Below are 22,001 nucleotides of genomic sequence, written 5' to 3'. Positions count from 1 at the left end.
ATGGTGAATGCATGAAGGCACTGGGCGCAGGTGGTTTCTGTCCCCAGAGATGCCGCCCCTGTTGTACCTCCCTGCAGGGATGCTCCACCCAGATAGTCTCATGGTCCCTGTGTCCCTTACCTTCCAGATCGCAGCCGTCACCTTGCTTTGTCTTCATGGCACACATCCCTCCTTGAGAGTACATTTTCTGTATTTGTTGAATGTGCCTCCCTCCACACCGTGCAGGGCGTTCTCTGTTTTCTTGTCCTGTGGCTGTGTCCTCTTCACTTAGATCAGTGGCTGGCAGCTCACCTCTGTCGACGGAGTGAAGTAGGGTAGTGACTCTCTTACTTATATCCCCTCTACCTCAGCACATGGCCCCTCTTAACGCCACCCTTCAATAACTTCTTACTGAATCACTCTTTTTTTTTTTAATGGCATGACTTGGGATTTTTTTACTCTTAAAAATTTGGCAAATAGAGTATTTTCCTGGGGATGTTGATTAAAAAGCATAATTTAGAAAAAATTTAAAGCCACCACCTAATGGTATCATTGTAATTATATTCCTTTCTCTGTGGTGGGTGTCAGGAGGAATGTATTGTAAAACTTTCCCAGTAGCCCAGCTTGGACATAGAGACCCATCAGATTCGGTTAATACCCCATCAGGGACTGCCGGCATGGAATTTTGAATTAAGGAGAAACAATTTCATTAAATGCTTTAGTGCTAAGCTGGAAGAGGGGTTTGCTTGGCCGGCAAACTTAGGATGGAAAGCCACACCGGGACCCCTCAAAAGGGATGCAGAGCTTCTGGACACAAAGAATGGGGTAATAGTATTTGTGTGTACAGCCTGGGGTCTTCTGATCTCAGGCCCAGTCTCAGAAGTGTCCCCGTAGGACTTTGCTATCCTGAGTCCAAAGCAAAGGGCCCCTTGTGGTTAGGGAAGAGCGTGAACAGACCCTTCACCGAGCGGATTAGTGCTCTTCCCACAACATGCCCCGTGTGTTGTCAGTAGCCGTATTTTGAGATGAAGGAACTGAGGTTCACAGAGGTCTGGTAGCTCCCAGACCTTGTCCGGCTGATCTGAGGGCTTTGAACTTCAGTCTGGGTGCTTCTAGAACTCTCAATCTGACCTACATGCGCAGGTAGAGTTGTGACCCACTTTGCTGAGATTTTCTCTGCAAGGGTTCGGGGGCCCAGAGTGTGTTCCTGGGGCCCAGCCTGTGGTCAGGGGGCCCCCACCTGGGCCACCCACTTAGCTGGAGAGGATGCAGACTGTGGTGGAGTGGAGCTCCTAGGGTTCTACATTTAAAATGAGCAGTTTGAGGGGTTACTGTAGAAAAACACCTGAGTACTCAGAGAATTGGCGTGTCCTTTGAGCCATGGGATGATTTCCACTACGATTTGGGCCGTTTGGATTCTCTTCTTTCATACTCCTATTGGGAAGGTTTTCAGTCCTAATGAAAGGCGATGTGTTCCCAGGATGGGACTGTGGGGACATTGTAGACACTAACTGAGGCCATGCCAGCGTTTGTCTTCTAATAGTATCTGGGAAGAAGTGTCTAGAAAATGCACTTTGAAGGTGCTTGGGTGGCTCAGTCTGTTAAGCATCTGCTTTCGGCTCAGGACATGATGCCTGGTTCTGGGTTCGAGCCCTGCGGCAGGCTCTGCACTCGGCAGGGAGTCTGCTTAAGGATTCTCCCTCTCTTGCTCTCCCCCTCCCTGCTCTTGCTCTCGCTCTCTATCCCGCAGATAAAATCTTAGAAGAAAAAGAAAATGCATTTTGGTGAAGATTACTGAAGAGTTAGGATTTTCTTTTGGCTGGTATATGTATATACATCATAAGTCCTAATCACCTAGGAGACAAAAAAAGGAAACATTTTTGTATGACATAGATCCCTCCTTCTCCCATTCCTATACAGGGATGAAATAACTCATATTTTCACTTAGGTTTGGAATCTCAGTATTGCTCAATCGTTTTCCATCATGAAATATATAAATAATTGTTGAATTTTAGTTGGGGGGGGGGTGTGCCCTTAGCACTTGGTGGCTCCTTCACCGGACTGCTTTTTAGAATCTCTTAGCAGAGCTAGACTCGAGTTTGCTGCTGATAGATGTGGGGACCTGGTTGGGTTCATTGATTGACATTTATTTGTATTTGAGCTGGTGCTTATGCCACAGATCTTTGACTCCTGTGCTGTCTTTGTCTCATTGTGTTTTCAGAATGTGTGTTTTCCTGTTTGGAGCACCCCCATTAACGCGATTTCTGCATACTGTACCTTTTACATTTATAGGTGTATTTGTCAAACCTTGCACGAGAAGATCACAATCTTAGTGACTCACCAGTTGCAGTACCTAAAAGCTGCAAGTCAGATTCTGATATTGAAAGATGTAAGTAATTTCTAGAAGTCGGTGGAGCTTGCTAGCACTCAGGTGTGTTGAAGGTGAGACCTCCCCGCAGGTCTCCTCTTGGGTTTGTGCGAAACTCCCTCTCCTTCCTCACTTCTGCGTCCCGATCTCCCCAGAGCTCATACTCATGCCTTTTGAGCATGAATCCAAAGACATGTAGAAATGGAACTATTGCATTCCGAGCCCTGTTACCCTCAAGCAGATAAAACTGCTACCTCAGAGTTATAAATTATAGCCATTCTGGCAAAATCGTTGGGGATAATGATGCTATTTTATTGAGAGGTTCTGTTTTCCTATTCTACGACATAAGTTAAATTGTATTATTTGGAAATTCGAGCTACTAAGACATGTTTGTGTCTCTTTGTCACCGGCAGTGTATTCAGAGAGTGTCCGCCATTGATGGCGGGTGTGGCTGGAAAGCTGAGGCCCCCCTGGTGGAGACGTGCTCTCCAGGGTCTCGTCAGTTGCTGGTCTCCCAGCACAGGGCTTTGTGCGTGCCCAGTACTGGGAGAGTTTGTGCAGTAATAAGTCAGACCAGTCCCTGCCATCACGGAGCTTCCATCCGTGTGGGGAGAGATGTAAGGAAGGAGTTGGGTGGGGGCGGCTGATCTCGTGACTGCCTCCCTGGGGATGTGGTGCCTCAGGGGACCTGAATGACACGAAGGTGCCGGCCAGGTAGTCACCTGGGGGAGAAGCAGCTGAGGCAGGGGGACCAGATGTGGGGCCCTAAGGAAGGACCTGACCTGGCCTGTTGGGGGAATGGCCGGGTAGCCATGTCTGAGGCAGGGGCTATGGGGAGTGTGAGGGAGGTGGGCTTGGAGCAGTGGGCTGCTGGCCTGGTAGTGGGTTGGAAGCCACTGGGCAGTCCACAGTAGAGGAGCGATACGGTCTGAGGCATGGCTTGCAAAGATGCCTCTTGACATTTGCTGGAGGACCAGCAGCAGAAGCAGAGGTCTCAGTAAAGTTCAAAAGACGGATGCATGGGCTCAGGCGGTGAGTCAGTGTCAAGAGTGGCCATCACAAAGCACCACAAAGTGGGGGGCTTCATCTCCAGAAGGTTATGACCTTCACCCTTCTGAAGGCTACCAGTCCAGAACCGAGGCCCCGGCAGTGTCCTGCTCTCCCTGAAGGCTCCTGCGGAGAATGCTTCATTGCCTCTCCCAGCTTCTGGTGTTCGCCAGCTGTCCTTGCTGTTCTTGGCTTGTAGCCGCGGCCCTATGGTCTATAGGTCTGTAGTCACGTGGTGGTTGCTGCGTCTGAACTCCTCCTCCTACATCCGCCAAATTGGCTTTGGGGTCCACCCTACTCCAGCATGACCTCAGTGTCATCCCGTCTACAAAGATCTGTTTCTAAATTAGGTCCCATCCGTAGGTATCCTATTTGGGCCTCAAGTGTATTTTCTTGGGCGGGGAGCACCATTCAACCCCCAACAGCCAGCATGGGTTTGCGGGGTGGGGGATGGAAATGAGTAAGAATTTTCTGACCTTGGTGGTGGTTTGATGTTTCACTCCTTGGCGTGTTTGCCTGGGAGCCTCAGCCCCTCGGTCATTAACCCTGGTCTGCTGCCTCAGGCCCTTGGTCAGAGCCTTGCTTCCTCAAACCCGGTTCTGCTCAATGGAGGAGGACAAGAGCGTAGAAACTGCCTCCTTTGAAGCAGTTCCCCGTGTCGGCTCTTCTGCGGCCCTCTGGGACTAGGAAGCTCTGACTGCCCGATCTGGAGACACTTTGTCTCATGCACAGAGGGCAGAAGAGACTCTGGTAGAACCCCAGTGTGAGCGGGATTATTGAGGACAGAACCAGGGGGCAGGAGAAGAAGCTGGTCAGCCAGTCCCCTCACTGCTGTTTTCTGAGGACCACACTGCCGGTTTCAGTACTGTCAGACCACCCATTCGTCCACCGGTGAGTTCTCCTGGATGAGTTGGATCCCTCCCTACTGTCCGTCTGGTCCCTCTCTAGCCGCCAAGCAGGGCTGGCTGTCCTCGCGTCCCCCCGGGAAATGGCTGGTGCGGGGCTGCCGACCGAGCTTGCCGTCTCCCTCTAGACCCCTAGTCGTTTCCTTGTGCACCTGCACTTCCTGAGTCAGAAGTGGTAATTTCATTAAACAAGGCGTATGAATTTTGCCTCCCAAATGGAACAAGACACACACTATATCATGAATAATTTTTTAATTCTCCAGTATCAGACTGGTTCCCAAAAGCTTCGTTAGGTTTCTTTCTCAGTGGTCCACGTCAGGGCACGGGATGGGCAGGGTATGAGCCGGGGTCCCGGGCGGCCTCCCTTCCCCTGGCCTGCCGTCCCCTGAGCCTTTCCTCCTTTGCTTTGTTTGGCACCCTGAGATTTTGCCTAGGATTTTGTCTGCCACTGAGTAGAACCACTGCGTATTCTTTTCTGGGGTTGAGAACCCACGGAAGACACCTGCACATTATTTCCTGTGACTTGGTAAGGAAGGGAGCTGTGCAGTGATGTGTCACGTGGGTTTCAGGAAAATTATTTGATTTGTTGGAGCTTAAAGGAGTTGCTTGATTTTGGAAAGCCTGGTTGGCGCTTCCCAAGCTTAATTTTCATGCGTTTGAGTGTGTTGATTCTGGCTTAGGGTTTGGTTTGCTCGTGACGACAGACCCCCCCCCAAGGCATTAGAGTCACCCCAGTCAGATGGTCACCTGTGTTAATGACTTTAGCAGGTAGAGTATTGAATTCTCAGTTGGGAGCTTTCTGAGTTTGTGGGCAGGTGTAAAGACGACCTCCCACGTGTCCAGTCTCAGTGTGGCATGTGATACGGTGGCCATGGCCAGCGGAGAGTCGATGGGGGACTCTGACCATGCACAGGTGACCACATAGTGTCAAGCTTTGTTCTTCCCTAGAATTCCCTCCCCGGTTTGACCTTGTTTTTTTAAACACATGACACTTGCCTCAATTTCCATATCTTTTAAAAAGACTGTACTGGTATTCCCACCAACCTCCGTACTTTTTACTTCTTTAAATGCCTGTGGTAGTTTGTGACCTCCATCCTTAACGTGGGGTTCCACGACACCTACCACGGGGTTTGACAGAGAATAGGATATTCGGTTCTGTGTCCAGTCGAGTTGCACCCCATGAGTCAGCCAGAATTCCAGGCCTAAGGGTAATTCTCTTATGAAAATGGTAATTTAAGACCAATTAACTTTTTTTGATTAGCGTTAGATGAGTGTTATCAAAGGCACGTGAACTCCTGTCAAATTCTCTTATTTTTATTTTAGGGCAAGATGGTACAGAAGGGGACTTACACGGAGTTTCTGAAATCTGGGGTGGATTTCGGCTCCCTTTTAAAGACGGAGAACGAGGAGGCTGACCAGAGTCCTGCTCCAGGATCTCCCGTCCTGAGGACTCGGAGCTTCTCCGAGTCTTCCATTTGGTCCCAGCAGTCGTCCAGACCCTCGCTGAAAGACGGCGTGCAGGAGGTCCAGGAGGTGAGTTCTCCTTTCGCCGCGGGCCCGGGTCCTGTCTGCTCTCGGCATCCTCACGTGTCTTCATTCTGCTCCGCGCATGACCCCTTCCTTGGACCCAAAGTGGATCCTACAGTTCCAAGGCCTTATTCCATGGACTTGGTAGAATTAAAATGCGATGAAGGGAGCAGGCCTGATCAGGGCTCTCCTTTGGGTGTTGGATGGAGAATGTTGGGGGCCTTCAAGTTCCAGAACCATATCTCAGCCATCTCTGAGACCACAGAGGGCCGCACAAGGACATCCTTGGCTTCTGTGAACCTTCAGGACATTCTTTGTTCTCCGCACAGCCACACGGAAATGCCCTCCTTCTCCCTTAAAAATATGCATAGGTGGTCCTCAGTATCCAGACCTGCACAGTCCAACTGTAGGAGCCTGGATGATCCTGGTAAGGATGCAGACGAGTCCTGGGGAGGACTCACTCTCTGAAATTTAGGAACCAAAGACCCCGCGCTCTCCCTGGTATCCTGATGCCCGTTCCTCTTGCTGTTTGAACTGTTTTCTGTATTTGGCTCATAGTTTGAGCTCCTGTGATCTTTTGCGTTTCCATCCCTGAGGGATGCCAGTAATCTGTGGTGATACGTTAGCTCCACAGCACCTTGTGTATTATTGTGGAATAAGCTTCTGCATTTATACGTGAATCGGGTACTTCGTGCCTGTGCTGGAAGTCGTGACATTCCCCTTTCAGCAAAGTGAACGACCTTGTACAAACAGCATTTCCTCTTTGCCCATAGATCCCTAGAATTGGGATGGGTGGGTCCCACGGTGACTGCATAGATGGTTTGGCGAGATCCTTGTACACCCTTCCCCTGAGGACATGTACCAACTGGCGCCCCTCGCAGTGTGGAAGACGGGCCTCTCTGCTCCTGCCTTTGCCAACGGGGCGCACTGTGGAGCTTTTGAAGTTTGGGGGTACATTATACAAAATTTTGTCTCTTACTGCTTTTTTTTCCCCCTTTTCCTTCTCAGAACGAGAACACACCGGCTGCTGTGTCCGAGGAGAGTCGTTCAGAAGGAAAAGTCGGTTTTAAGGCCTACAAGAATTACCTAGCGGCCGGCGCTCACTGGCTGGTCATTGTGTTCCTCGTTCTGTTAAACGTCATAGCTCAGGTAAACGAGGGCGTTTATTTTGTTTGTGGCCTCAGCCTGGTCCTGCTTACGCTCTCTATATTTACTCTCATTACTGTATTTTGCAGTCCACTTGGATTTGCCTTGAAACGTGGTATCTTGGGGGACAGAGGAACTTTTACTGGCGATGGTGGACATGGCAGAAAGCTTCTAGGGGTTTAAAAAAAAAAAAAGAATGTCTTTTAAAGATTTTAAAATGTAACGTGCACTCACTTGCTGTGCTGTTTTTGGGGTGTTTGGGCTTGGCGTAGACCAGAGCCGGAAGAACCGTGTCCATTTTCCAGGGCCTTTTGATGGTCCCTTTGGGTGAGGGAGAGTGTTGAGGTGCTAAGTGGCGTGATCTTTTCGCCTCCCTGTTCTAGGTCGCCTACGTTCTTCAGGACTGGTGGCTCTCCTACTGGTGAGTTGCTTCCGGTCTCCTGCTCAGGGCCACAAAGTCAGGCAGCCTCCTTCCCACAGAGTCGGCGGAAGTGGGCTCATTCAGCCTCCTATCCTGATCCTCCCTTAGATTCCCCAAAGAGAAAGAAAGCTAAAGTTCTTGCTGGTAGAGTATGGCCCTCCCATAGTCTCTCCCCATGAAGGATCCTCAGACAGTTTTGAGAACTGAAAGTTTTTTTTTTTTTTTTTTAAAGCTTTATGCATTTATTTGACTGAGAGATACACAGCGAAAGAGGGAACACAAGCATGGGGAGTGGGAGAGGGAGAAGCAGGCTTCCCGCAGACCAGGGAGCCCGATGTGGGGCTCGATCCCAGGACCCTGGGATCATGACCTGAGCTGAAGGCAGAGGCTTAACGACTGAGCCACCCAGGCACCCCTGAAAGTTGAATTTTTATAAGGTGGTTGTACCCGGGGCACGGCACACTTTTCCAGCATAAATCATGTCTCCCAAATTCAGGCTAACTTTTTTGGTTTCTTTTTGTACTTACCTAAATTCCATCTCTAGTTGAATATTTTTTTTCCCCCTGTTTCCCACAGGGCAAATGAACAAAGTGCCCTGAATGTCATGGTAAATGGAACAGAAAATGTCACTGAGAAGGTCGATCTTGCCTGGTACTTAGGAATTTACTCAGGTAAAGTTTAATCATTCGGTTTATTATCCGGGAGTCTGAGGTGCTTACAATGAGCCTGTGTGAGTAACTAGGGCTTCCAGGAGTAATTCAGTAATGTCTTAACAGATTAAGAGTCTGAGTCGCATTTACTCTGTGAATTAATTAGAATAATTATTTTTAAAATCTACTAGAAGAAAGAGGTTGAATGAAGACTCTTAATTTGCTCTGTACTGGATTTTGGAAGTTAAACCAGGATTGGGCATTCAGAAAATCAGCCACTGGAAATTTGTGGCTATTGTCTATTCTAATGGGTTGCTTTAGCTAAATCTTATATCATTATTTGGATGGGCAAGGGGATTAGAAACGGATCCCCACCCTGTGGTTCGGATTGTTCCAATTCTGTCTGAATAAACCCCTGGCTTTTATTGAACTTGGATGAAATCCTCTGGCAGCAAGGTTCCCCCACATAAAAGCATTATTCCCTTGCAGGTATGCAAAGCTCCCAACCCCACACTGCTCTTCTCTTGGGCTTCACTAATTACTTAAGAGAGAAGCTAAGCAGGGAAAAATCCTGTGTCTGGGAATTAGGATTCCTTCTCTTTCTTACCTTGAGATCACAATGTTATCGCATCCCCAACTGTGTGATTAATTTAACATTTGGCTTGCCAGACTAATATTAACACAGCACTCTGTTTTCACAAGAGTGCTTAGAATATAGGTGGCATTGCATACTTTTTAATGGAAAGCCTCATCTAAAATTTTAAATATTCTCACCGGAAATGCTCGTACAAGCTTTCTGCAAAGATAGAGTGAGTGATCTTTGTGAAAACCTACTCACTGAAATTTGGTATTTATTTCGTTGAGCACTCGCTAAGAAACCCTGAACACATGAGCCGTTTACCTTCCACGTTGGTGGGGCACGAGGGGCCCGGAGGGAGGAAGGAACGGTTTACTGCACATTCAAGTGGGATGGGCGGTGGGGGACGGGGTGTGCCCAGGAAAACGAGGAAAACGTCTGTGGACAGAGTTGAGGCATTTGAGCAGCTCTGAGAGTGTAAACAACAGTGAGGTGTCCGCTGAAGGGGAAAAGTGCACTTGATGGGGTATTTTTCTCAAAAATTACCCCCAGTCTGTTTAGCATTGGGAGTTCAGGAGATAGGTATTCATTTGTGTCCATAATAAAATCCATAATTTAAATGATTTTGTTCATTTAAAGATGCTTCTTGTTTTTGTATAAAACACTTGGGGGGAGAGATTATTGCTCACTGAGATGATTTCATGTGAACCCAGAATTTGTATTTTCTAGCGGTTCAGTTGAGAGATTTGATACTTGTCACTTAATATGGTATTTTCATATTCTTTAGAAGCCACCTGGGTATTTGCTACAAAGAGATGGGACATCATTTGCCCTGTTTCCTGTTAATTCACATGCCAGCGTCCGAACATAACATGGTTTTAGATTATGAGACGTGTAAATAGTAAAACTCGAAATGTGGAGAAGGGCAGATCGACTAGTTTTTGTAATTCTCTCTCTTTCTTCTGAGTTCTTAATAGAACTTGTAATTGAATTAGGAAAGCCTAGCATGAAATTGTGGTTTACACCTGATTTTTTTTTCTTACATATAGTTTCTCTTTAATGAGAGAGAAAGAAATTACGTTCTTTACAAACGTATCTTACAAATGCATCGAACTCTTACAGAATCCATGGTGTTTTATGGAATAAAATACTCAATACCTTTCTAAACTACCAGACGCGCTTTGGCATCGCTGAAGAAAGGAGATGTTCTCTGAGCGATGTTTCTTTCTTTCAGGTTTAACGGTGGCTACTGTCCTTTTTGGCATAGTGAGATCTCTTTTGGTATTCTATGTCCTCGTTCATTCTTCGCAAACTCTGCACAACAAAATGTTCGAGTCCATTCTGAGAGCTCCGGTGTTGTTCTTTGATAGAAACCCAACAGGTGAGTCAGACACCCAAGTTCCTCAGTCCGTCTGCCTTGTTGACACAGTTAGTGTCTGGCCACATTTCAGCATCTGGAAACGGAGGAGAGGCTTGGAAGAAATGGCTCTGTGTGTTGATTCCTTTTCTACAAAAAGCTCCACTGACGGTTTGCCTCCTACCAGACAAAATCTGACTATGGGGGGCCTAGAAGCTTCTGTTCCACAGTGTTTGTGGAAAACAAATGAGTGTTCGCTTTGCACATAGATCGGCGGCAGTAAGGTCCTTGACATGAGCGCACCCGGAGGTGCCTTCGTGGTTGACGCCTCCAGCCCGAGGCCCTTGACTTGTCTTCCTTGGCTTCCGAGGGCAGCCCCCTGACCTGGCTTCCTGTGAAGAGTCAGTCCCTCCACACGTGTTCCCTGTGTTCAGGCCCAGTGTGGCTTTGTTTCTGCGGGGGACCTCCCAGGCAGGGAGGTGGGCTGGCTGTTCAGTAGCTGTGTGACCCCGCTGAAGGGTGTCGATGCTGCTGGGCGGGTGAATCTCAAAGCGGAATGTTGTAGTGAACAGTGTGGACTGTGGATCCAGCTGCTTGGGTTCAGACTTGGTGCCAGCCACTAACTGTAAGAGCTGGTTGTGGTTCTGTTAATCCTCACGTGCTAGTGACTTAATTTCTCTGTGCCTCGGCGTTCTTACCTGTGAAATGGGGATGCTGTGTACTTACACTCCCTTAGCAAGATACCGTGGGACTAAGGGACGCCTGGGTGGCTCAGTCAGTTAAGCACTTGCCTTCAGCTCAGGTCTTGATCCTGGGGTCCTGGGATCGAGTCCCACGTCGGGCTCCCTGCTCGGTGGGGAGCCTGCTTCTCCCTCTGCCTGCTGCTCCCCCTGCTTGTGTGTGTGCACTCTCTCTATCTTACAAATAAATAAAATCTCAAAAAAAAAAAGATATTGTGGGAATAAAACAGATCAGTACATTCACGCTGCTCAGAGAGTCAGTGCCTATGGGATCTTAGCTACAGTGACGACGTGGTGGGTTGCAATTTCTGAGCTGCCCTTCGTGCTTCACGAGGCTGTCATGAGGGTTAAATAAGACTGTTTCAGGAAAGCATTCTGTGCGGTTCATTCCGCATGTTTGTTTAGCCTGGGCCTCTCGCAGAGCACAGACACCATGACCCACAGAGGCCCACACGAGTGTGTGGTCTTGTTACGGCTGCTGTCAGACGGGGACTTAGGAATCTGATGCCAGGAAGCCGCTCTACTTTGCCAGTTACTTTGAGAGCTACAGTCATAAAGTTGGGAGCGTTAAGTGGGGCTGCATCTCTGTTATCACAGCCTCTGAATGCTCATGGCCATGGTTAACCGGGCTTTTCCCGTTCAAGACCTGCAGGCTTCTCCTCATGCTGATTTATATATTATTCAAGGATTTGGGACCGAGGCTCAATCTTCAGGGTCGCTCATCTTAGAGTGGCACACTACTCTTAACCTTGCCCCCCCTCCCCGGCCCCATATCTGTTAGCTGGTCCTCATTCCTTCGAGAAAACAGAAGCCCAAGGAAAGACTCCAAAGATAGGCCTTGTTGGCCTGGAACGTTAAGGGGCCCTGAATTATTTATTCTTTTTGGTGGTAGAGTAAAAAAAAATTTTTTTTAACTAAAAATATCTTAAGTGGTAGACTTTATCATTGGGTTAAAATTTTTGTAGTTTTTAATCTAAGGGGAAGAACAAGCCAAAGGCTTGAATTATGGTTCATAGTAGACATCATTGTTAGTATATGCTTTAATGGTTATATAATATTAAAAAACAATTCCCCTCTAGAGTTGAGGGGCAGCCGGGCTCAATTGTTAAGTTCCCTTAAGTATCCACGTGAAATGGATACAAGTGCTCGTGTGATGTCGTGGGCTCCCCCACCCCCGAGTTACAGAGTGTCCTCTGAGCAGCATGGAGAGATCAGGAAGCACCTCGTTCTCTTCTCAGTACTTTGTCATTCAGAGTACCCTCTCAGGAAGAAGTCAGTCTGTCTCCTATGAGCTCATGGTCTTAAGAGTGTCCTGGAGTTTGGAAAAGAGAAGGTATAGGAAGGACTTTCCCCCGGGGGTAGTTTTCAGCCAAGGGAGACTGGGGGTGGTGATAGGGGCTGCCGGCAGGCACCGTAGCCTCACCTGGATTTGCAGGTGTCCTGCTAGAGTTCCCTTCCAGGGTCACTTTCAGTTCCACCTCTTCTGGAATATTCTCAGTGACCCTGATCCGGATTGTGGAAATGTCTTTTTCCCTTTGTTCACGGGTGCTCCCACCCGAGATGTGCTGTCTCCCTTCTCATTGTCTCTCCCATTTTGTTCATCAGTGGGAGATCCTTCGAACTTACCACTTCAGAGCACTAATTTTTGACAAGGTTCCATCTCTCCAACCTCCACAACCGGTTTCTCTCCATTTTGAACCTATATGTGGTCGCATGAAGTTTATATACCTTATTTGCTTCTATAATGCGCTATCTTATTACCCACTGATTTTTCATAAGCCCGTCGATCTTGGTTAGGGTAAAATTTGAGTCAGCTAGTGTGTCTTCTCAGAAGGGCAGAAGCCAATTTTCTTCTTTTTTCCCTTCCTTCCTCTATTTTTTACCGTTCCCTCCTCTGTGGATTTTGGTAATGCTATCGTGTGTGTATGTGAAAGAGCCGCATGTTCTCAGCCGTCCCAGCATTTCCAGCACTTTCTGCTTGCATCTGGAGTTGAGGTGTGGCTTTGTGGATGTGATCTGTGTCCCCGTGCTGTGGGCTGCACCTGTCTCTTCCCTGATCAACATCTGTCTTCCGCCATCTCCGTTCTGTCAGATCTAAGACACAGGTAACACAAATCCCAGGTCAAAAGGAGGATCATTCAGAAATTAAGAGAGAATTCCTGTATGCAGTGTAAACCATGTTTTCCTTGGACGGCCTGAGTTTGTTTTATTTTTTATGTCTGGCACAAGAGGGCAGCATGATCTACGGTATTTCAGGGATATAATCTGGGCACCTTATTGCAAAAACCTGTTTTATTTTATATTTTATTTTATCTTATTTGATTTTTATCTTTTTAAATTTAAAGCTTAGAAATTCCATTTTTTATAGCTTGAATCTGTATTTTGTACTGTTGATACAGAATTTTAAAACCATTGTTGTGGGTCCTTATGTTTGAGACATTGAACTCTTGATGGATGAATTACAGTGTTGTCCCAGAATATCCGGCATTTCCAACAAGGTCGCTTGGATTTCTTAACTGACACCTTCTCGCCTTGTAACTGGAATAGGCAGCCGCTGACATCTTGACTGGATATATTTTAATTCCTAAGGGTAAGACTATGGTGGCTCGTATGACATGAGTTTAGGGAGAACTAGGACCAGTTTCTTCAGTTTCCTTCCATGCCAGCAGAGTCCGTAGAGATGTCCTATTCTTATCCAGTCTCTAGAATTTCACCCTTCATTTTGGAGACGAGATGGAGAGTTGTCCTGTTTCTTCATGCCTGGAAACGGCGACATTATTCGGCTGAGTGCAGCAACCGTAATAGATTCCAGATAAATATTTGTTTGTTTGCATCCCGTTTGTTAATTTGGCTTTAAGAAAGGGAGCCGCCAATGTCAGTAATGTTGGTGTTTGTTTATTCTCTCGGGGAAGTAAAAAGTTAACATTGGGCTGTGGCCAGCGCGTTCGTGTCACAGGACCGATTTTTCTACAGTGGCGTGTGAGTTCTCTTCTTTAGGTGTCCAGCCTAAGAAGAGCGCACACATATATCCCCTCCCCTTACAGATTAAGTTAGGGCTAAAGGAGTATAAAAGGAAAAAAAAATAGAGTAATTTTTTCTTCTCTCACTTTAATTCTCCTCGTGGAAGGTGCTTGTGCCCAGGAAACGTATGGAACGTGAATTGTGAGAGACCTACTTGTGTCTCCTCCTAATCCAAAGTCTAGAATTACCCAAAGGATTAAGATTTCTAATTTGAGTCGGAAATGAGCCTCTGGAGATGCCTTCACAAATCTGAGCTATCCTGAATTTGGGGGTATGCATGGGTAGGAGTTGAGCGTTGGGGGGAGGTGAGTGGTGGAGGATTGAACCATTGTTCTGTTTCTTGAACCTGGAAAGGGACACTTTAGCATCCACTACAAGCTGCTACTAAATAGGGGAGAGGAGAAGTGAAAAGTGACCCGAGAGCCGTGTGGCGAGGTTCTTGTCCTATCAGAAGAACTGTCTTGCCGGAGCCTTTATAAAATCAGTTGTCAACATTGTGCTGCCTTGCTCGAAAAAGAGTCATCAGCGGAGAAGCAAGATAATTGTAGGGATACCTCTCTGTTTATTCCGTTCAAATGGCCACTGGAGTTAGTGCTAAATGCATATTTTTAACAAGTATAATATTTCAGCACTGTCAAAATTACCTTGACGATAATAGGCCTGTTAAATTATAGCTCTATAAGTTAGGAGGGAAGATGGCTGTGCTTAGCACACATTAATCTATGCCTGTTCACACAAGTGATTCTGCTGAGCAGGTAGCATGTTAGAACAAGAAATACTGGTCCTAAAACCTCTGATTTATGGTAGGTGTTGTTTTGACACAGCATTGAGACGGTTTACAAGGCAAGGCTTCGTGTTAAAATATTTCACCGGTGTCATCATTCGTCACCGACATAAATATTCAGTAGTGATGCCGGAAAATTGGTAATGTGCCCATTCATGCCAGATCACTGGCTGTGTTTCCTTTCAAGTGAGATCTGTTGTGGATATGGTTAAAAGAAACTATGGTTTTTCTTCCTTGAGAGCAGATGAGCTGGAAGAAATTGAGAGTAAGAGTAACATCTATCCTGACAGCTTTCTTATACTCATCTTGCCTAGGTTGCTTTTAATTCTGGTTAACTCCTACAGGCTTGCCCCCGCCCCCCCCCTTCCTTGCTTGGTGCACATTGTAAAGAACATATTTATATGTACATTAGTTGAAGAGGCTTTTTGTGTTCAAAGGAAGAAGTTAGTCATCATCTGAAAAGCTTTGTTGCAAAACAGAAACACACATTTCCCTTTTCTTTTTTTCCTTGTTAATAATAACAAATGCAAGTGACTCTAAAGGGAATGACACAAAAGATTGCATCAATCATAATGATTCTCAATAGCCGTATAAATATTGTTTTTTCAGGTTTGAATGAAACAGCTAATAGTTTTGAAGTAGGTGTGGTAATTAAATCCTGTCGGCTTGTCACATATTAAAAATAATGTTTTTTCACATAACAATGGTTATATGTACTTAAACTCTTTATCAGGGTGATATTAAGTCATATTTTATGGGAGTTGCTTGTTTACTGCTAATAGTATCATAAAAGCCTTTGTTAGGGGTTTAAATAGTTACATAGTTACATATATTTGATTACTATTATTTTGTCAGTAATCTCTGTAAAGATGATTATTATAGCTCTTGTCCAGAGCTGGTAAATATTGCACCATTTTGATATGTATTTTTAATCTATTAGAATGTACTCTTTAGGGGTGCCTGGGTGGATCAGTGGTTAAGCCTCTGCCTTCAGCTCAGGTCATGATCTCAGGGTCCTGGGATCGAGTCCCACATCCGGCTCTCTGCTCTGCAGGGAGCCTGCTTCCTCCTCTCTCTCTCTCTCTGCCTGCCTCTCCGCCCACTTGTGATCTCTCTCTCTCAAATAAATAAAATCTTAAAAAAAAAAAAAAAAAAGAATGTACTCTTTAGTCCTGGTTTTTTTTTTTTTTCCCCCTCCACAATCATTGTACATGGAAATACTGACAGCTTAGCAACAGAGAAAGCACTGTTTGCGGTTGTCCAATAAAATGGCAGAAAGATAAGATTTGGGAAGCCTGTGCCTTGTTCAAAGTGGGAATCCCCTAATATCTCAGGAATTTGTTAAGTATGTCATTTTACTTGTGTTCTTTTATTTCCCAGGAGAGTCCCCATTAAGTGACATATGTATCATAATATAGAAGTTCTTCACTTCACTCTAATATTTGTAGCTGTGATCGTAAGACTCCCCAGACTCCCCTGTTTTCATTAGTTTCGTATTTGTGTCGCCTTGGTGTTCAGCCAGCTCGGAGCTAGGCGGATTCTGGTACTCAGGGCTTCACTAGTGAATCCCAGTTTCTCGTGTTAGTGTGCTTAGTGCTCTGGCATTACCCTCTGGGGTGTGTGATTTAAAGTCATTCCAATACTGTTATTTAACACCCCCCCCCAAAATCATAGGCCGATGATTACTTCAACTTTGTAGTTCTTTGTGACAGAAAACGCATCAAAGTATCTTTATGACATAGTTTATCACTTTTGTGCAACCATTTCAAGAGAATCTGGAGTAGTATTTCTGGGCCTGTTTCAACCCAAATAAATATCGATAAATATATATAAAAGCACCGTGCTCTGACATGTGGTGAGAGTGGATGGAAATTTGTGGGATCGAAATTCTATATGGTTTTGGTCTATGGTCAGTTGTCCCTGTCCACAGGTTGACTTCGTAGCTCTCCTGAACTTTGATTTTCATTTTATAACGGAAATCTTCATCTTCTCATCATTTCCTCTCATCTTCTCATCATGGCCCCTTTCCTTTATTTTTTAATTTTTATTTATTTTTTAAAGATTTTATTTATTTATTTGACAGAGATCACAAGAAGGCAGAGAGGTAGGCAGGGGGCGGGGGGGGGGTGAGGGAGCAGGCTCCCTGCTGAGCAGAGAGCCCGATGCGGGGCTTGATCCCAGGACCCCGGGATCATGAGCCGAAGGTGGAGGCTTTAACCCATTGAGCCACCCAGGCGCCTGCCCCCTTCCTTTAAACATTATCATTTATTTTGACGTGAAGAAAATGGGAAAAAAAAAACCAAACCCAGATGTTTACAGCAACGAACCTGTGACATTATATTTCACATAAAGTTTTAAAATTTGGTTGTTTTAAATCACATCTTTATAGTACTTGTCCCAATTATGGTTAAATTGTAATTTAGGTAATTACATGTTGACTGCCTGTCTCTTCTCTTAGCCTTGGGGCCACAGTCCTCATAGAGCCCATCTATTATGTTATTGCAAAAGCCTCTGAACCCAGGATTGGACACTTTGTAGCCGATTAGTATTTGTTGGCTGGATAGAAGAAGGCGGGATAGAAGGGATGGTTTCAGGAGTGAATTTGCATTTCCCTGTGCCACGCCCTTTGAGAACAATGCAACTATAGAGTGTCGAAAGAGAATTAGAGCCTTTTTGTCTTTACACTCGGTGTTGACATTAAATTGAACACTTCCCTATTTATTTTCCAAAGTAGAATTTGTAATAGATTATTTATGGTGGACCGTGTTTCTGGTATGTGATGGCATGAAGAGAAAACATATACATGGTTCGTTGTGTGGTTCATGGAAGGCACCGTACAAAGGTTCCAGCTTCTGCTGTTATCTACCAGACCAGGAAATGAAATTGCCAAACGCCTAATGCATTTCTTGGGGGTTTGGTTGTGCACTCAAGGCAGATGTTGGCGCTTCAATATTTGGTACCTGTTAGTTTTACTTCATGCATCTTAAAACCTCAGTAGACATTTTGAACTATGAGTAGGGAGTTGAGATGCAAGTTTTGATGTGGTGAAGACCCCATTCTTTTGAAACGTAGCTTTGGGGTAGCTGTGCCCATCACTTTTCTGCCTCAGGTTTCACAGGTGAAAAGAGGGAGGTGTTTTTCACTCCTCAAGCATTTCCTGGTCCTCTCCTGGTTGTAAGTTGTGGTCCCAAGCATCGGAACAAAAAGTCCCTATTTTTAAAGGCATTTGCAAACTTAAATATTTGCAGACAGCGCATTATTTCTAAAACAACCAACTCCCCGCCGCCCTCCCCCAACCTAAAAAGCTATCCAGTGTCAGTATTTGATGATTCCATGTAGGGGAGGTACCGATTCCAAGACTGAATACACTTGTAGGCCAGATAATCTTGATTCACATGTACACACAAGACACACTTACACACCTGGCCCTGTGGTATATTTCTTTTTCATAATCAATTACCTAAGTCGTTGGCCTTGAGTTCATAAAATTTCCAAAAACTGTTTTCCTGGAACTTCAAGACCAATTGTTTCAAAATGAAAATGACACCAGTTGGAGAGAGAGATAGAGAGGAATTTAGGAAACAAAAGTAAGTGATTGACTTAAGATAATAACCTCTAAGCTTACAGCAAACCCCGCCTGGCTTTTAACCAGACTTTTGATGCTACTCCAATGCTCTCCTGACCCATCAGGAACCATCTGGGTGCTTAGAGCTCATCTCTGAAAAGTGCTTGAGAAAGAAGCAAGTTAGCCTTGAATAAGTATCCATACACACTTCTCCTGGGTTACTGATGCTTTTTTTTTTTTTTTTTTAAATCTTTATTTTACAGAGAGAGAGAAAAGCAGGGGCAGAAGCAGAGGGAGAGCAAGAAGCAGACTCCCTGCTGAGCAGGGAGCCTGATGCAGAACTCAATCCTAGGAACCTGGGATCATGACCTGAGCTGAAGGCAGACAGTTAAGAGACTGAGACACCCAGGCACCCCAAAAGTGTGTTACAGTTGCTTTGCCAGAGGATAGAGCATAAGCAATGGCAGCTTTCTCCCTGACAATATTGTCATGAAATCATCCATGATCTGCCCACTGTTCTTTTCATTCTTAGTAACCAGGATCAACCTTTCAGAAATTCCCCCTCCTTTAGGTGGAAACGCTTTAACATCTAGAAAAAAAAAAGGCAACAGGCTTCAAAGAACACTTTGAATGGAAGTTTATTAAAACACTGTGGTTAAGTGGAAAGCTATCAGAAAATCAAGTTCTCTGTTCTGGAAATATTTTCCCTTCATTTCTTTTTTGCATTTGCATTTTAATAGATTGTATCACATGGGGAAATGTTTCAACCTCTTGAACACCTGGAAAGTCTATTTTAGACTTGTTATGTGTTTAAAAATCTTTATCCAGACGTTATTCCAAATACAGTCGTGCTCTCAAGGTGGGAGCATCCTGCCTCCAGGTCGGCTGTTGGTAGAGAGAATACTCTAGACCAGGCGTTGTTAATACATCAGTAGAAACCAGTGCGTCTGCTCTGGTTGATTTTCAGCTTACGCCCCTGATTTTTAGGTTGTTGAAATCAGTAACTGGTTAATGATTTTGATTTGTCTCTAAATTTTAAGTGGCGGTTTCTGGAAGTATCCTTAACTCAGTTTGAGGCATGTAGTCAGAAAGTATAGAAATTTCGAGAGTGGTAAGAAAAACATTAAAATTTAAAAAGTTTGCACAGTGTTAATGTTTGTTTCAGGCGTACAATGTAGTGAGCACCTACGTTTTGTTATGCATGAAGTATGCAAACAGATCTTGCAGTGTTTGTGGATTTGTCCTTACATATATATTCTCACACATATAATTCCATATGTCTAGATCACAGCTGTGCTTTGAGATGTAAGAATCATGGATTAACTTTATTTGTTACCGTTAAATATTTAAAAGTAGATGAAGAAGGAAGTGGTTGCGTTTTTGTATATAGTCATTTCTTGTAGAATTTTGACTCTTTCTGTTAGTGTCAGAATGGCCGGGGCTCATTAAATTTATTTCCTTTGGGGGACCTATAAATTCATTATTTTAGCTTTTTGGAGAATAAAATGGCAGAAGTAGCTTGAAATTATATCTCATGCTGATATTAATTTTCTCTCTATTCTCCCTCTTAGCATAAAAACGAACAGGAGTCAAATGTAGTTGAAGGAGTTCCACCTGTAAGCTCTGCCGTGGACAGAAGTATTTGTTATGGTGCTAACTTCTAAACGTCGGTCTTGACATAGTCCCGTATAGGAAAGGAAAATAAACGCACATTTCAAGATGATGAGTAATCAGTGTTACTAGAAAATTGTTCTTCTTCCTTGACTTCAAGATTAAATAAATAGTTGTTGACAAAAATAGCCAGAGTACTTTTAAAAGGCAACACCTGTGCCATCCAGACAGTGATTTATCGTACCATCAGATAAGCTGCTGTTTATTAACGAATTGTCAAGTCTTTAGCCCAGGTGAAGAGATTCATCATACGTTAGGAAATTCTAAAAATTGAATGAAGAAGCTTTAATTCTTGATGCCAAATGTTCTGACCACTCGCGTCTTCTTTCACACAAGGTATGCCGTCTTGTCTTTTTGTTCTTACTCTATCAATGTTAACTAAATCTTCCCTGGATCAGATGAGGGTGTGACATTTTAGGTGGCAGAATGAGTATCCTCTACATTTGAATAAACATGGGTTTGTTTGTTTTTTTTTTTTTAAATAGCCCATCTTTTCTCTTCTCTGAATTCTTATGTCCCTACATCAAGGTCCTTTTGACCGAAGCACAGTTATCTTAAGTAGCATTGGTGAAGGTTGGGGTGGCGCGCGCGCACGTGTGTGTGTGTGTGTGTGTGTGTGTGTGTGTGAGAGAGAGAGAGAGAGAGAGAGAGAGTGAGACTGCTCTTTAGTTAGAGCGTCACACCAGAATAAGGTTCATATTGTTAGATTCTATTAAAGAGATGTGAAACTTAACATTTGAAAGTCAACCAGCAAATAGAGTGACCTTTCATTTTTAATGACACCCATTTGAACAGTTCTCTTGTCTTTCCCAATAGTGGTTTTGAGCCAGAGTATAATTTGGGCTCCGTGGTAAAGACTTTGGAGGTAGCCTCCCTGAATGTGAATCTTAGCTCTGCCACCAACAAACCTTGGCTGCCTTACTTCACCTCTTTCTGCTTCAACTCTGTCTATACAGTGGGGATGAGAAGAGGGCGGTAGACCCAAACTTTTTAATGTGAGAATTGAGAGATTTAATATATGTAAAGCATTGGAAACAATGCCTACCATATAGTTGACATCGCTTAACTTTTGACTGTTTGACATGTTGACATTTTAGAGGTGGCTTTTTTTTTTTTTTTGCCTTTTTTTTAAAAACAAAATCCAAATGCATCTGCTAATTTTGACAAAACAGTGGGGATGGGGAATGGGGTGTGTGTTTTCTCAGATCCAAGGAAAAACAGGTAAATGACCAAAACTAACAAGCCATAAAACAACATCGTTTTTATTTATTTATTTTTTTTTTTTTAATTTTTTTTGGTTTTGTGTTTGTTGTTTTTCACTGGGGGCTTAGCTTCATTCCAGAGTTCATTTTAATTTAATTTGGTTTCACAATGAGAGCTCAATTTTGCATATAAGTACCAAACATCTGGTTTACTTTTTGTTTAAAAATGATATGGCTGAAGTTTATTACAGAAGTCTATTGTATAATTAAGGAAAGACAGTTTGAAATTTATAAAATAAGTTCTATTTAAATGGAACATGGGAATCTTTCCAGGGAAGTGCGTATACTTCTGGGGAATAGCAGGAACTTACTATTTTTGAAAATGCTCTAACGGGTCAAAATGTAGAACTTCTATGTATTCACCTTTTTCAAAAAGCATGAAAAATGACAAATTTCACAACTGAAAGTTAAAGTTGACCTAAGGCAGTTTTAGATTGTCAAGCCTTCAAATTTTATTCATGGGATGTTTTTAGAGACATTTTGTGGTTTGTTCACTCCAGTTAATTCCAGGTAGTCCTTCTGCATTTCTATCAGATGGACATTCTGATACTTCAAAACTTCTTGCACACAATATGGTTAAAGCAGCTGGGGAAGAAAATGAGATTCCGGGGTCGTTCTTATGAACTGTAGATTATATTTTTAAAACATTTAAAGGAATCATAAGCCCGCAGAACAAATACAGCTCTTCTATATACACTGTCCAATTAGCATTAATAAACTGACCATTTAAGTGCTGTAATTTACTGGCTGACTTTAATAACATTGAGGCATATGAAGAGATGCATGGTTTTGGGTGCAGAGACCCACGTGAAGATAGAAGAGTTAACCGGTTGAACACCTGTCTGTAGGTAGTTCTGTTAGTGGTTAGGCAGCGAGCGCCTAACTAGTTCTGAGTCTTCATCTTTATTCAACCTCATAATGTCTGAGAGGGCCCTCGACTCCGAAAGTCCGTGGTTCTGTGGTCTTGCAGAAGTCACTTAG

The 22,001-nt window shown here is 44.3% G+C and overlaps 1 protein-coding gene across 5 annotated transcripts in view; it reads left to right on the top strand.

The window, feature by feature from the left end:
• Nucleotides 1-22,001, top strand: part of LOC111146955 (ATP binding cassette subfamily C member 4) — a 245,289-nt gene that overhangs the window by 106,337 nt on the left and 116,951 nt on the right. For 4 of the 5 annotated variants that reach the window (XM_022502714.1, XM_022502717.1, XM_022502715.1 and 1 more), the window contains 6 exons: nt 2,272-2,368; nt 5,623-5,832; nt 6,835-6,975; nt 7,356-7,393; nt 7,970-8,064; nt 9,855-10,001. In XM_022502714.1, the coding sequence (XP_022358422.1) occupies nt 2,272-2,368; nt 5,623-5,832; nt 6,835-6,975; nt 7,356-7,393; nt 7,970-8,064; nt 9,855-10,001 (728 nt within the window). The remainder of the gene's footprint in view (nt 1-2,271; nt 2,369-5,622; nt 5,833-6,834; nt 6,976-7,355; nt 7,394-7,969; nt 8,065-9,854; nt 10,002-22,001) is intronic. The other variant, XM_022502716.1, reaches the window with a different exon arrangement.

The sequence above is a fragment of the Enhydra lutris genome, unplaced genomic scaffold (genome assembly GCF_002288905.1).
Source record: "Enhydra lutris kenyoni isolate GAN:26980312 unplaced genomic scaffold, ASM228890v2 scaffoldscaffold15, whole genome shotgun sequence".
NCBI classification, from domain to species: domain Eukaryota; kingdom Metazoa; phylum Chordata; class Mammalia; order Carnivora; family Mustelidae; genus Enhydra; species Enhydra lutris.
Note: the sequence above shows the minus strand (reverse complement) of the source record. Positions and strands in the feature narration are given on the sequence as shown.